General features: G+C 37.3%; 1 protein-coding gene across 2 annotated transcripts in view; it reads left to right on the forward strand.

Annotated features, from left to right (window-relative positions):
- The window catches only part of LOC131360440 (adhesion G-protein coupled receptor D2), a 58,866-nt gene that overhangs the window by 22,074 nt on the left and 19,997 nt on the right, over nucleotides 1–16,795 (forward strand). Inside the window, exons 21-23 of one of the 2 annotated variants that reach the window (XM_058400920.1) lie at nucleotides 5,824–5,865; nucleotides 10,444–10,497; nucleotides 12,560–12,725. In XM_058400920.1, coding sequence (XP_058256903.1) covers nucleotides 5,824–5,865; nucleotides 10,444–10,497; nucleotides 12,560–12,725 — 262 coding nt within the window. The remainder of the gene's footprint in view (nucleotides 1–5,823; nucleotides 5,866–10,443; nucleotides 10,498–12,559; nucleotides 12,726–16,795) is intronic. The other variant, XM_058400921.1, reaches the window with a different exon arrangement.

The following is a 16,795-nucleotide window of genomic DNA, read 5'->3' on the forward strand; positions in this document are numbered from 1 at the left end:
GAAAATCTGTGTAAATCTGGTGAAAGTAAATCTAATTTTTTCCTTTCATTTCAGATACAGTGTTCATTTTTTAAAAAATACTATAATGGTATGTGTAAATACTTCATATTTGATCTGTTAGAACTGTGAACTCAAAAGGTCCCTATGGCCTAAAACTGAGTCTCCATGAGTTTATTTGTCACAACATAACTAAGTACACACACATTGTATTTTGACCTATTGGGGTCACCTATTTTGACTACACGTGTTGGTCAAATATTTCACCTTTAAACTACATTTTGAAATAAACCCTCATTATAGACACTTAACTAAAGGGTAAAAGGATTAAGAAGACTACTACTATTTTTCAGTAAGTGGCCTTTTGACAGATGTATTGACAGCTACAGTGTATTGACAAAACTAATAGTTTTCATAGTCATGAAGTTAAAAATGTCCTTGTCCTTTTTCTAAAACAAAGAACAGACCCCAAGACATTATCTTTTTTAAGTTTGATGAAATGTACAGATCAGAACAGGAGTACAGCTGTCTATCTTGTGTAGCTTCATATGCAGAGGGACAGAGGAGATATTCTGCTCTACAGTATGTAGCTAATTTACTAAAAAAAAAAAAAATCATGACAAGCCTGATGTTCAACCAAAAGTAATAAACAAATCTGCGCTGTAAATAAACACTATAATAATATAATAAGAAATGAACATCTCTATGAGGAACACATTGTCACATACAGCCTGCACTATTATACCCAGTGTCATTGAACTCCATCACCTATAACATATCTAATGTAAAGAATTTCTTCTATATATTTTTATTTATTTATTCATCTTCCATAACCAGTTTATCCTGATTTTGGTTGCAGTGGATCTGGAGTGTAATCCAGGAGCACTGGGTGCAAGGTGTGAATAAATTCTGGATACGTGGGCATGTAGTACACACACATACACACACATACACACACACACACACAGATTCACACATCTAGGGCAACTTAGAGTAGCATGACCACCAACTATCATGATTTCTATGAGTCCAGAGGAAGTACAACGATAGTACAATTTTTTTGCTTTTCTATTGTCTTTACAGTGTCATGCAGCACTTGTTGTTTTTACATATTATACATAATGTTGTCTTGCTGTGTTATAACCTGGTTATATTTGCACTGTGTACACTACATGTAGTTCTGTGTCTAGAGCTCCTGACTGTATACATCAATTAAATATGGGATGATAAAGAATGTACTTGAGTTAATTAAACATGTTTTTAGTCCCAAACATATGCAGGTTTCCTAAAAACAGTGATTTTTTTTTCTTTTATTTTTTTCCGTGCTTTTTCATCTCAGGCTTTTTGGAAGCATTTTGTCTCTTATTATTGTAATTACAGCCACATGTATAAGTCCCTCCTGTCCATACAAGGAAAAATCCCAACTCTCTTGATATTGTAGGAATTGAAATATCAAATAAAAAGAGACATGTACCCATGTTTTGTCTGAATAATCTGACAATGCTTAAAACAAGGATAAAAGCCCCAAAATAGCTGATATTGTATTAAGTTTTCAGCATTCTCTTTATTTTTTTTGAAGTAGCACATTAGCCATGCATGTTTGTCGACCTTGGAAATAAGTTTATTGAATTTTCCAGACAAAGCGAGGCTACAAAATTAGGCCATTAGCATTTTATTAATGCACAGTATGCCATTATTTATCTCTTTAATAATAGCTCCTGGGTTTAATTTATTCATCTGAATTTATTTTAGGAACAGATCAGAAGAAGGCGATGATGTGCCGAAACTCTTTAAAACTACACAGCATCTAGGAATATCTTTCTGCAAAATCACTTATTCGTACACCCCACACACCATTCACACGGCCACACACAGCTGTCCGATCACACTCTGTATCCAGCTGTTTAATGACAGAGGTGTGCTGAGCGCTGTTTAGATTCCCGCTGTTTAAAGTTGCCCTGAGCATAACCTCCACCTAGCCTTCAACTCGTGTGTGAAATCACTAGCACAACACACACACACATACACACACACCTGATACTCCTTGTGTCAACTCAGGGCACAATTTGCAAAAATTAAGAAATTGGTTTCAAACAGAGAACATTCACACATCCCTCCCACACATGCTTTTTGTGCTATTTTGGTGCCACACAAAAATCAGCTGGTAAAATGTAGGGAAATAAAGAAACTATCTACAACAGTGATGTTTTATTTATCCATCACAAGTTATTTTGGAGAAATTCAGAGCATCACAAGCCTTCTGTCAGCTCTCTGTCTTTCAATGCTTCTAATCTCTCAGTCCTGTCTTCTCCCAAATCATGCTCTAAACTATTTTTAGAACTGACACATTCAAACCAGAACAATATTTTCAAAAAATTTTCACATTGTGTTGATGCTATAGCTCTCTTATATTCATAATTTACAGATATAAGCATAGAAATCATAGATGAAACAACAACCAGCCTTGTCCTTTGTTATTTCCTCCTTAATCTTTTTATTTTCATCCAGATTTTGTATTTAAATAAAGAGTCCTGAGTGAAACAACAGTAAAATGCCCATGTACTCTTCAGAGGTCAGGAGCCAAGGGAGCAAAAATTAGCTTGACTTGTGGTTGGGAGGTTGACTCTTCTTTGTCAATCACAGTGACAGTAGTTAATCATGGACATCTGTGAGCTCATGTATGAGGAAGAGGATCAATAACGAATTTCTCCTTGTGTGTTACGCTGCACTGTGACTCAGCATGAAAAAATGCGGGTGGCAGGATTCGTGTTAGCCTTCACCCTCCCTGTTTTCTAAATGTCATGTGATAGGGACGACCTGGCTAATGGGTGGGAAATTATAAGGGCAAAAATGCATAGAAATAAGTGCAATAAACTTAATTATTGTGAATTATTGTAATTCATAAGTGTAATTATTGCAGGGTAAGTGCAACAAGTTGGACCTGGAGCTAGAACTAAGAAGTTCAAGGTAATAGCCTAGCTAGAACATTTGCAAGTTATCCGGCTAGTTTCAAGAGATAAGTGATATAGCTTGTTTTGCTTATTTAGGACTCACCGATCCTGTCAGTTCTGTCAGTGATGATTCTTATTGTGCAGTTTGGTCGTTCATTCACTCCTTTGTTTGTTCTTTTTTGAGCTGAAATGATTTTTTTTAGGAGGATAAGGGTATATAACTATAAAACTGCAATGGCTATTTGAACAGTAATAAAACATGATCAGTGTATGCTCTGTACAGTTCTTTTACTCAATTTAAAAATGCAATAAAGTGTGCAATTACAATCAAGTAAAAAAATCCAAAAACAGTCACTACATTACTAATGCTGTAAATATTAGCTACTTGGTGACTCTGAGGCCAGTAAGTGATGGTAAATATTTTACAGTGTCACAAGGCATCACATCCACTCAGGTGACAGAAATCTGTCCCGCTCTCCACCACCTCCACCACCACCACCACCACCACCACCACCCATCGCCTAGACACTGCGTCTCTTTAATCATGGTTTTCATCTCGCTACATTGAAATTTCGGTTACCAAGGACAGCATCATAAATAAAAATGGCTTTGTGGGGATTTTTGCCTGCAACTTTTTGTGCATTAGAGGAGAGTGCGAAAAAAAAAGAAGCCGAGGTGGTCATCTGTGAAAATTTATTATCATTTATTACAGAGGGGCAGGAGAGGGAAAGTAAGTAAAAGCTCAAAGGTACACATCCATAAAGGAAGAGACGAGAGATGCCTAAGTGAAAAGCAAGGTGAATTTCTGGATTTTTGTTGTCCTGTAATGAATAGCAAGAGCCTTTATTCAGCGTAGCATATGGTGCCTGCAGTCTTTGGTTAGGTGAATAGAGCGTTATAAGTGCTGATGTAAGTGCTGATGTTTTTTGACCTTTAAAGGAAACAATTGAACGGCTGATTAAAAAGCAGTGTGTTTTAATCCTGTCAGTTTTTTTTTTAGTATTTTTTGTTTTAATTCTCTAACTACTTGTCAGACTCTGTCAGCGACGAGGAAGCATAACTTGCTCTGATTTTTAGGAACGTTTCCATTCTTCCTGCACGCAGTGTGTGTTCTGCTTATTTAAATTAAATGAAATGGCTTCACTACAATGCAGTCTCACGGGGACATGTTTACAGAGAACAATGTTTACTGAAAGCAACTTTTTTTTTTTTTTACCCATGCAATTGTTTTCTAATTAATTTCCTATGTAATTAATGCATGTGCTTTGTTTGATCTAGAGCGATACTTTGACAGCAACACTGCCTCCGCTTGCGTACATTTGGTCCGTTTTATTCCAGAGTTCAAAAGGAAACATGCATTTACATTTGCTCTATTTTTGTAGTTGTTTTGTACTCAACGTTAATGAATTAACATTTTTAAACAATTCATCGTTTTGATGCTACTTATTTTTAATTCAATTATATTATAATTGCTTGTGGGGATTTTATTATTTTTTTTGTTATATGTAAGAAATGTTTTTCCCCACTTTGTTAAAACACAACAAAAATTAATTAGAAATAAGAATCGTGATCAAAAACATGCAAATTAATTTACAGTGCAAAGAAGAAAATTAGAAATCAAACCCAAAACAGTGGGCCATTATAAGTTATCATTCACTGGGTTTCAGTGTGTTCAGCAGAAAAGCTCAAATATACTTAAAAGCCACAAAGCTGGACCATGCAGTGTCAGCTAGGATTATTTAAAAGGAGAAGGTGGAAATTATAATTAATAGTGGTGGATAAATGTAAACAACCACAACAACAACAAAAATTCTACACTAAAAAATTATATATATCACTTTCAGCTTTTTGGAAGAAAAAAAAAATGCAATGATCAAAGTTTTTTTTTCCATTCTTAAATCCAGGAAATGTTTACATTTTGACACAGCTCAAAAATATAGTGAGGGTCCCTTGGGAAGGCTTCACACATGACTTTGGCAAAATGAAGCGAGGTGGCACCCAGAAGTTCACAGTAGGATCAGGGCTCCATCAAATTGTCAATGGTGATACATTGAGTTCCAGCTGTGGCAAATTGGATTTTACAAACTCTTGCTTGATTGATGGTTGGATGTCATAAATGTGGAGCAGCCTTTTGGGTTGTAAGCAAAATATTGCTCTTGATTCTGTACATTCAGTGTATAAGTTTATTGGTTGAAGAAGATTTTTCCAAACCCACTCAGAACGCCTCTTTGTGAGTCACGTCCTCAGTGCAGAGGAGGATTGTATTGTACGAGGAACAAGTAAATACACATTATAACCTTGCATTAAAGGACAATGCTGGAAAAAAAAAAAAAAATAGATAAAAATTCACCACCATATGGGTCGCTTATTGTGCACCCAAGGGCATCTTTGACACGCTTCTCTCAGTTTCGGATATTCTAGCTTTTTTTCTGCACTTGAAGTAGTAGTTTTCCTTTTCTCATATTTGTCATTCTACCTTTACCTTTTCTGCTGATTGTCCTTTACTTAGTGCACTGTCCTTTCTCCTGTCTGCGCTTCCTGTCAGTCTCTTGTAGAGTGGACACTTCAGCATGGCACTTAAAGGGCTAATATGTGAGGTCCTATAGAAAAAGCCAGAGAAATCCTTGGGTTAAGATTTTTGATCGGGTTATGCATGAACAAATTATTATTTCTCTTCTAAATGCAAGAAACTGTACTTTTCAAGCTGCTTCTAAGTTAAAGATGTTGACTTATTTGTGTAATGGCTGGATTGCAGAGTGTGAGTAGACAGCAATTTCTACTGAGCAATTTGAAATATAATAATAACAAAAAAAGAAAATAGCCATAACAGCTTCTTTCTTTTTTTTATGATCTTTCTGTTTCCCTTTTTTTGCAGGGTCTCTTTATCTTCCTGATATATGGCGTGTACAACACGGAGGTGAGTCTGCAGTGTGTCTCAAGGCTGACTGAGTGAGTGAGAGAAATGACAAGTTTCTGATGGCTCCCCACCAATGGGATATGCGTTTTTTTCTTTTTACTTTTTTTTTCCACATGGGCGTCCCACTGCCCTTCATGCTTGGGCTAACTTATATGCATCCAGGTCTGCCATTAACCACTGACACGCAGAGTAAAGAGCTAGTCATTCCTCAAGCGCATTGGCCAATATTTCACTGCCTCTTTAAGTTTTTAAACTCACAGCCCTCCATTTAACATTCTGACATTAGGTCTCTGCCAGGCTAAGGTGTCTTCTCTGGAAGTTCAGGGTGAAAACAGAGAATATGAATATATGCAGGACGGCAGGTAGATCACATGGCAATGTCTTAGAACATGGCTATTAACATTTAGATGCTCTTTGAGAGGGAAATGTAAGGGTAAGGCTAGAAATATCTATTTAATGGATGAGGGCTATTTTGGATAAACACTTTTTTGGTAGATCGTCCTGTCTAAATTCAAATGAAAACATGAATAAAGTAAATAAAAATAAGCCTAATGCATGGAATACAGTGCCTAGTTATAGATCAGTTTTTATATTTTCATGCACATATGTATCAACCATTATAAAGAACATTTTTTTAATCATTTGCATTCTGAATGATTGCTGAGAAAAATTTTATTCCATAACTCTTAAAAAAGATACTTATTTAACAATATAAATAAATTAGATGTAATATTAATTTCTATTGGACATTTCCTACAGAATATTAATAGATCACTTTGAGTAATGTAAAAAACACAAGTTCTTATGTTGAAGGGGACTGTCACACAAAAAGAGTTTGCGTAGCTGACTACGTGTGGGCAAGGTCACAGCCTTCCACCATATAGACCTGCACCCTCCAGCACCTCCACCTGGTACAGGCTGAATCTTTAAACCTTTTGTCTTCCTTCACTCATACCTTTTCACTTGCTCTAAAAACAGGGTGAGGAGGTGGCCCTGCTTTGGTGAGGAGGGTGAGGAGTCTCTCTCGGCGGACTCTCTCTGCACATTGTAGAATAAATCATCGCCACATTCTTGCTTAAGTGGCTTTTTTAGTGCTTCTGAATCTATTTTCCAACTACTGCCTTTCCTTGACCCTCGGGTCTTCACAATTTGTGAGCAACACATGTTTGCTTTATGCGTTTTTCGAAGTGGTTTTTGTAAATATAAAATATATTAATCTTTCCCTTTTTTCTTTTCTCCTGCTTGCTCTTGATGTATTATTATTTTTTGCTCTCCTTTTTCCCCTTTGTGTAGTCAAAAAAATACATTAGCACATGTAGCTTAAACTCGACACAGTAAAGGAAAAAATTCTGAATGAATAAAACTGAATTAATTAGATAGTGAAGAGAGGAACCAAATGAAAGGGCTGTTGTCTATACTTATTCAGGAAAATCTGTGGCCATGATTAATGCTCCATTAAATGTGTCCTCTATCCTCAGACTATTATTTGCAAAATAGAGAAATAAACAGTGTTGAATGATTCTTGTCGAATATGAAGTGAGTGTGCAACATGGGCCTATAGTCCGATTTTATAGATTAAATTAAATCACTGTATAAATATAACACTTTACATTTAGTCAGTCACAGTATCTGAACATTATTTATTGTCCTGTATTATCCCACGTATTATTCATTATTTAGATGCAAGAGTGAATGAGCTTTTATTGGTCACTAACCTTACTTAGACACTGCATCAAAAGACAAAATGACTGCTTTCTATTTGCATTGAGGAAGTGTTTATTCTAACCATCTCCTCTTATTCACCTTATTGTTTTCTCTCTGATGACATTATTTTCTTTTGCCTCATTCAAGAAGATGATCACTGGGTGACTTTTTCATTGTTTTTTTTTCTCCCATTGAAATGAAGTTATCTGATTTTCAGTAGAACTGCAATCCACTTCAGCATTTCTTTTCGTGACTCGAGGCCGTGATAGAGAAAGCATCAGATTTGAGACATTACTGTTGGCTATTGCTGCTTTGTCCTCTTTATTAGCCCTGTCAGTATGGGCGGTCAGGGTAGCGTCTATGCAAAACACAACCTTGTGTGTGTATCTGTGTGGCAGCATAATTTACGATGACGACAGGTCCTAATAAGCTATAATACATATTCAGCTAGGAAGAGGGGTTGGGCTTGGGGCTCGTGGCAGATTCAGATGTCTGCCGTTTGTTGTATTTGTTGTCTGCCTGACTGGCAGGAAGTATAGTGTGGACTTATTTAGTGGTGTCAAACCAAGCATATATATATACACTATATTGCCAAAAGTATTCGCTCACCCATCCAAATAATCAGAATCAGGTGTTCCAATCACTTCCATGGCCACAGGTGTATAAAATCAAGCACCTAGGCATGCAGACTGTTTTTACAAACATTTGTGAAAGAATGGGTCGCTCTCAGGAGCTCAGTGAATTCCAGCGTGGAACTGTGATAGGATGCCACCTGTGCAACAAATCCAGTCGTGAAATTTCCTCGCTCCTAAATATTCCACAGTCAACTGTCAGCTGTATTATAAGAACGTGGAAGTGTTTGGGAACGACAGCAACTCAGCCACGAAGTGGTAGGCCACGTAAACTGACGGAGCGGGGTCAGCGGATGCTGAGGCGCATAGTGCGAAGAGGTCGCCAACTTTCTGCAGAGTCAATCGCTACAGACCTCCAAACTTCATGTGGCCTTCAGATTAGCTCAAGAACAGTGCGCAGAGAGCTTCATGGAATGGGTTTCCATGGCCGAGCAGCTGCATCCAAGCCATACATCACCAAGTGCAATGCAAAGCGTCGGATGCAGTGGTGTAAAGCACGCCGCCACTGGACTCTAGAGCAGTGGAGACGCGTTCTCTGGAGTGACGAATTGCGCTTCTCCATCTGGCAATCTGATGGACGAGTCTGGGTTTGGCGGTCGCCAGGAGAACGGTACTTGTCTGGCTGCATTGTGCCAAGTGTAAAGTTTGGTGGAGGGGGGATTATGGTGTGGAGTTGTTTTTCAGGAGCTGGGCTTGGCCCCTTAGTTCCAGTGAAAGGAACTCTGAATGCTTCAGCATACCAAGACATTTTGGACAATTCCATGCTCCCAACTTTGTGGGAACAGTTTGGAGCTGGCCCCTTCCTCTTCCAACATGACTGTGCACCAGTGCACAAAGCAAGGTCCATAAAGACATGGATGACAGAGTCTGGTGTGGATGAACTTGACTGGCCTGCACAGAGTCCTGACCTCAACCCGATAGAACACCTTTGGGATGAATTAGAGCGGAGACTGAGAGCCAGGCCTTCTCGTCCAACATCAGTGTGTGACCTCACAAATGCGCTTCTGGAAGAATGGTCAAAAATTCCCATAAACACACTCCTAAACCTTGTGGACAGCCTTCCCAGAAGAGTTGAAGCTGTTATAGCTGCAAAGAGTGGACCGACATCATATTGAACCCTATGGATTAGGAATGGCATGTCACTTAAGTTCATATGCGAGTCAAGGCAGGTGAGCGAATACTTTTGGCAATATAGTGTATATATATATATATATATATATCACTATATATAGTGATTTATTAATAATGATGTGACTGAAAACGTCTGCTGACAAAACTTTCACATTCACACAGTAACTTCCAAATATAGACATTTATTTTGACTTACAATTTTATATATATATATATATATATATATATATATATATATATATATATATATATATATATATAATAGATTTAGTTTTTAGATTATATATATATATAATAGATTTACTTAGTTTCAGGAGTACTCATGAAATTGTATTACATTGCATTACAGAAATTTAATTTAAATTTAATTAAGCTAATGGTATTTGATGGAGCATATTTTAGCTTCATACAAAGATCAGGATAATCTTCATTGATTAAAAATGTACATTTTGTACTTGAGGAATTATTAAGTTTTAATGGTCCGGAGTTTTCAGTTTTTATGAGTGTATTTTTTTTTTACTTATTACACAAACATATCATGTTTATGTAAAATGTAACAATAGCTGCTTGTTGCTTTATACGCTATGATCTAGGCTTCACCATACCACATTTTATTAAGCAAAATATAATTAAAATGAATAATAACATCCAGAAAGACGTTTCTCATGTGTAAACATAAGAATCAAATGTTTTCTGGATTCACAGCACTCTTATGAACGTACGCTTTCTGTATGATCTGTAGAGTCGTTGCATGTACACTTCCATACATCTCTCTTCCCCCTTACTGAACAAATGCAATCATTTCTGCTTCTTTCCTGCAGCACTTTATTTCTGTGGTGCTTGGTGTGAGGCGACAGATGATGGGACAGATCGCTCTCCTTACTTTAGCGGCGCTGCATGTCACTTTCATCTCCCATTACCTATGACAAACTGGAACGTTTGCGCCTGCTTCGATTCTATAATACACAATGACTTTTATGCAATCACTCGTTGCTCAGTTTCATATGTTTCCCTCACTCAATTGATTTTCTCTGTATACAGTTGAACGTTGAGCATTGATCCAGTGAGTCAGTGTCTTTTTGGTTGTAAATGTTTCATTTTTCTTTTACAGATACGCAGCACAGTCAACAGGATCAAGGAAAGGAGGAAAGCCCAAAATTTTTCTGTAAGCTCTATACAATGTGGTTTATGTAACTGATTCTCTGAGCCCATATTTATACAAATTGTACAAAATATAGAAATTAAGTACATTTCCAGAATTCTATAATAAAAGATCTCCATTGTCATTTTATTTCAGTGTAGCTGATGGAGATTTTTGGATAAATTAGCTTTTCTTGGCCTAATGTGATTTATTTGTTCCATTTATTTATTTATTTTAAATTATAGTTTTTGTTCCTTCTTGTCCTCTTTTTGCACTCTGGCCCCCTCAATCCCAGGAATGTCAGCCGGCAGTCCAGGGTTACAAGTTTTCTAATCCTGCACAAGCTTGTCCCTTGATATTAAACTGTCAGCTCAGTATTTATACGCAGTGCTGCTGTTCGTTGGAGATCACTTAGCTCCTGCAGTTTAAAAGTACTTAATAGCCGCTTCCTCCCTGTCCCCCTCACCTCACACACACACACACACACACACAATACACTCCCCTTTAAGTCCACCACGGCAAGTTGTCCCTTTATGAATGATCATATTAACTCTTCTCCGGGCTAGTCATGGTTTATAGCCTCCGGCAGTTTGTCCCTCTTGGTCAGGAGGCGCCACCTGGTCATTGCGAGCCGAATGAGACAATTTCTAAAGGTAGATTGATTTTAGAATACAGCCCCCCTTCCCTTTGACCCCAACTTGACAGATCTGACACCATTAAGACTGTGGCTAGTAAAAAATGACTGGTGTCCCAAACACCAGTGCCAGGTAGCAGCTGATATTTATTGTAACACTGTATTAGCAGTGGGACCCTTTTGCCCTCTCGGGGCAATTTAACAATTTCCTAAGTCCACAGGATGGGAGCTGTATGCTGTGAATGGCTAATGCTGTTTTGCTTCATAAATCTGTGGGGACACATTTCTGTATCTACCAGAGTACTGTGATTTTGTACGAGCTCTAGAGCAGCATGTGAACATATGCTGTTCTTTATTGCACAGGGGCAGTGTGTACAGAATGCTCCAGTGCCTCTAGCATAGGTTTGGAGATTGTCTGACTGTCATCTCAGTTCTTTCCAGTTTACTGTGATGTTGCAGCCTTGTTTTAATGACTGTGAGTTTATTGTTAAAAAAAATCAACTACCCAGTTTGGCCTAGGAATGTACTATTTACAAACTACTCATCCCGAGTTGAATTTAAAAGATGAATTCACACATGTAGTGACCAAATCCTTTGTTATTACACAGTCATTGATGACCCTACTTAATTAAATGACCTGTAAACATTGAATTTAACGCATACAGACCCTTCAACTTCTTTGATCACATTTTCTTTTTCATTCCTAATATTTTGGTGCAGGCCTGACCACCGGTGTTAACGTGCTTAATTCCAACTGTTTCCTGACCTGAATGACCTCACACTTGTACACACTGTGGCAGATTGCTTGGAGGAATAAAGCTGTCAGTTGTACTGGCCAAATAAAAAACGACCCCTCTTTCAATACTAGCAGGGTCTGGGTCCATGACAGCCCTGAAATATAGATATAAATTGGAAGCAGATTAGTTTTTTGATCCTAATTCAAGTTTTGACACGATACTGGATGGAAAAGAGCCAGGTTATATGCTGCATATGTGTGCATTTCCAGTAGTGTGAAAAGAGCAAAGAATCATGGTTTCTGAAGACTTGGTGGATGACGAATACCTCGATGAGTTCATGAAAAATGATAAAAGAGATTGCGTGTTGCCAAGCTATGTGATGTGGCCAGGGTGTGGACTACATCTTGACATCTTACATCTTGAAAAGTGACTGAATTATGTATTAAATGTATTGCATGTTTGATGAGGATCGTTAATGTGCTCAAAGGTTAAAGAATAGAAAAACATGCATAACAAAACAAAAACAAAATTATTTGACTTTTACCCTCACAAATACACAAGTGTGCATTTGTTGAAACGGATATGGTTAACGTAAAAAAAATAAAGATATTTGAATACTTTCAGCTAGTGCAATTTCTCCTAGCTCACATTTTTCATTCTGTGCTGTAGCAGACAGACTGTGTTTGGCATGGTCTAATGGTATACGATCTCTGAGTCTTCCCAGAACTGTGGCAGCTCCAGACCGTCCAGCTCTATAACTAACTCTCAGCCTGGCAGCTCCCCGGTGCCGGATGCTTTGGGTCGTCATGACTTCGATGCCAATCAGCTGGGAAGCATCTCCACGTCCAGCGATTGTGGCAGCCTGAGCTACAGCACTGGGAGTAAGTGACTTTAACTTGGTTTATCATGCCAGTGCTTGAAATGCTTTTTTCAGAAACTATACATTTGCCTGTGTGTGTGTGTGTGTGTGTGTGTGTGTGGTTGAGAAAGTGGATATGTACAGCAAAGAAATCTGTGCTGCATTATAAGTTGAGGAAAGAATAGTGAGTGGTGGGGAGCTTGAACTTCAGAATGACAGCTCTGTTTTAGACGGTAACATTCTCCAGACCCGGCAGACTGCAGAGCTCCGTTTGCCTTTTCTGACCTCAACATTATTGGGTTGCATCACAGTAATTGGCAAGGGGCTGCATGCCAGTTAGATTCTTCCAGAAAGAAGAGAAGGGGAGAGATTTTTACAGCTGTGGCATTGATAGGGAAGAATAACATCATTAATTTGTATAAAATATGTTACTCTTTATAGCTTACAAAGTGAACACAGTCTTTTACCGAAATGATGCTTCATTAAACCACAGTGTTAAAATGCCACCGCACACAACAGCTCAGAGATTGTTTTGTTACATTCTGCATAAAAAAGTATTCATAATTTAATACTAAATTAAAATCAAATTTAAGCATTAAATGAAAGAGGCTTTCTTAATCAAATAATAATGCACATGTTTTAGTTAGGCCTTGTAACAAAATATGTAACAAAATGTTGTATAAATACCGCTATGGCCATGTATATCCATTAATCTGCCTCTGACCAAGCCTGATATGGACAGTTAAAGCAATAAGTATTCATATTATACACACAGAGAAATTATTCTTTTCTTAATTTCTTTTATATATTTAATTTTATACATATAAACATGCTAATCTGGGTGTAGAGAGTCTATTTTTAACATGAAATGGTTTCTCTAAAGCTATCTTCCCATGCTGGGGCTGAAGATATTGCAGCTGTACAAAAAAATGTAAAAAGGAAAAGGAAATTGTAGAAACCATAGAGTGAATGGTCCTGCATATGTGTACGGTTGTATCTATATTGCTAACCATGGCACATGTAGCATCCTTATGTAGTTTCAAGGTTAAGTACAGCTTTGTGAAAGCAGGCACAAGAAAGGCAAGCCATTTAAAGAATGTTTTTTCATTGCTTTATACCATCAAAAGATTTTCATTGGCTAAGCACAGCCAACTGTATGAGATATTATTGTGCCAGAGAGATCACCAGGGATGATGGAAAGGACAAGTCCGTGCTGAGTTGTGAAAAGTAATGAGTTTGGGCACAACATTGAAAACGAATGAATAAAAAGAGACATTTCTGTTTCCTGCAGTATGAACCAGCCATTAATTGTAGTGTAGTGCATATACTTTATTCTCTAGACTGAAGGTTAAAGGTGATCATGCTAACGTAGCAGGTCTAAACACCGAGTTTGACAGTGCTTTCATGCTGCTCTTCTTTTTGTTTAAATAGATGTGGCCACTTTAACAAAATTACTTTTGATACTCCATTAAGAGGGATTGTTGGGGCTTTCTTGAAATAAAAAAATCTATTTTCCTTCTTGAGACTTGAATCACTGCTTTTAGACTGTTTATATGTTTTATTGAATATGTGGCATGTTAGAGGTCAAACTAAACAAACTGAGCATAGCTGTGATGCTGACATGGATTTTGACATATTTTGTGTTAGATGACATAATAATAATTTAATAATAATTAGATAATTAGTAGTATTGCTATTATTGTTCTTTCCATGCTTCAGTGGTTTCCTGTGGTTACTCCATTTTTCTCAGCCTCTAGTTTAAAGACTGAAGGCTGATTGGCATTTCTAAATTGTCTGTATTGTGTAAATGAGTGTGTGTGTGCATGTGCGTGTGTGTGTGTGTGTGTCCGGGGTGTCCCCTGGCTTGTTCCCTGTGTCTCCTTTGATAAATGTACGGGCAATAATAATAATAATAATAATAATAATAATAATAATAATAATAGTAATAATATAAATCTGTTATTTGAAATTATTTTTGTTTGTCAAAATACATTAAAAAAGACAATCATTATTTTTTAAGGATCTCATTTTTTTTATGATAAATTTATATGATTATATTATTATGTTGTAGTTTTATGGCTGTTGTTACTTGTTATTGTGTAGTAAGAACCATCTGTAGTGGAGAATATTATGTTAGAATTTAATATACATATGTTAGAATCAGAATAGTTAAAATATCTGAAACATAAAGATACGGCGTGACACTAATTTTGAAATATTAATTTAAAAGCACAAAAAAGGGAATAGGTATCATGTACAGCAGATGTAGCATTATATTATTAACAGGGTCCAAAGGTTGAGGCTTATTTACTGTTCGTTCAGTATGTAGTGATGCATTTGGGGGAATTATTTTGAATCCAAAAGACTGAGACATGTTGAACCTTTCGGGCAGATTCACTTATCCACAAATTCTACAAATGGCCTACAAATTATACTTGAGTCGTGGTTCTGTGATTATCTGTGTGTTTTGTTGTTTACTGGACATGGTGCAGTATGGTGCAGTATTCTAATGGTGTAGAATGAAAGACAGTGGTCATAGTATTAAGATTATGTTATATAAATATAATGATAATGTCAGTAAAAACATAAGACCATTTAAAGGGAGTGTAATATGCATGTTTTGCACCAAATAAAATGTGCCTTGTCACATAAATGTAAGCAATCTATGTTTATCCTTAACTGTTTCTAAGTGTGTAAGGGCTGACCTTGGCAGTTGGTTGTAGAGAGGTTTAAAGCAGCTGAATATTTAGCAAAAATGTGGTTCCAAATAAAGTTGTGTAGCTGTGCAAGTGCAGTATCGGAGTATTTGATTGGAGCTTATTCTTGTAAATACCAAAATAAACAGCAAGCACAGTGCGCTGTCACTTGAGCTATTGTTTACATTCCTCTCCTATTCCTCGCTCACCATGGAGATGTGCTTTCTGTATTTCACAAATTCTCTGAGAAAAAAAAAACACTAGTATTAAAACTAGTTTAAAAATGGTAGATCAAGAGTTTCAAAAGAATTCACAAGTCTGATGAATTTCAAATTCCAAGATCATGAAGTTCATAATGTAAAAACATTTGTTTCTGCTTCTGGCTCGCTTCTTTATACATAGGGCACTGCCATGTATGATAATAGGATCCATGATGGATTGCAGCTCTGTGTAGTCCCCCATCCGTTAGAGGCATTTATTTATTTATGAATCAGTCTATTTATTCAGTCAAATTGCCAGTAGCCAAGTCTGCTGCCACTGAAGGGTACAACACTGCCACCTGGCATCTCCACCATTACAGTCGCTTTTTTTGTGGCATGTAGATTTGTTGTACATCAGAGTACGCTGGTGTGTTCAGTCACACCCTTAGGCTGACTGTGACAGGACGAAAGGCAGGTTTATGATATGTCCAAGTTAACTTCTCATCTTGGATTTTTGGTAGGCAGTGGCTATCCTCTATCTCACCAGCCTTCTCCTTAATTGTTGACAGATGTCAGCCTGAAAGGACTGAACTCCCTTCTCATGTGCTCATGTGTATTTATATTTGAGATGAAATGTTTTCAAGATTCAGCCTTTAGTGAAATCTGCCCAGGCAGAGTCAAGGAGCATGTCTAACAGCAAGTTGCTTGGGGAGTTGTTAAAATCTGAGACATCTATTTAGAAATTTGGTGCAACAGAAAAGCTTTCCCTCATTTGTCCAGAGGTTACAAATTTCAATTCTGGCGAAGTGTCGACCAAACATGGCCAAAAGACCACGAGAGCAGAATTTTCTCTCCTCTGTCTTTCACAATGACACTATTGTGGTTGTCTGTGAACTCTTGAATGAGGGCAGATAGCACTTTCCTCTAAGTGAGTTACACTGCCCTGTGATGCAGCATGAGCAGCAGTTTGAAAAGATTTGGTTGGGTGTCTTCCTACCCATTGGTAGCTGACATATGGTGGGGAAAGCTGGCTGGTGGATGAGAATTAGACAGGAATAAAATATGTAGAAAACTGGGGAAAAATATACTGCTGTTCACTCTGAGCTTTATATGCATTTATAAGTTTGGTTCTTGGGATGCATCTGACAAATCCAGTAAGTCTAGGTAAATTCAGTTAAATTTTAGATACTATAAAG

This window comes from Hemibagrus wyckioides, linkage group LG10 (genome assembly GCF_019097595.1).
Source record: "Hemibagrus wyckioides isolate EC202008001 linkage group LG10, SWU_Hwy_1.0, whole genome shotgun sequence".
Classification (NCBI taxonomy): domain Eukaryota; kingdom Metazoa; phylum Chordata; class Actinopteri; order Siluriformes; family Bagridae; genus Hemibagrus; species Hemibagrus wyckioides.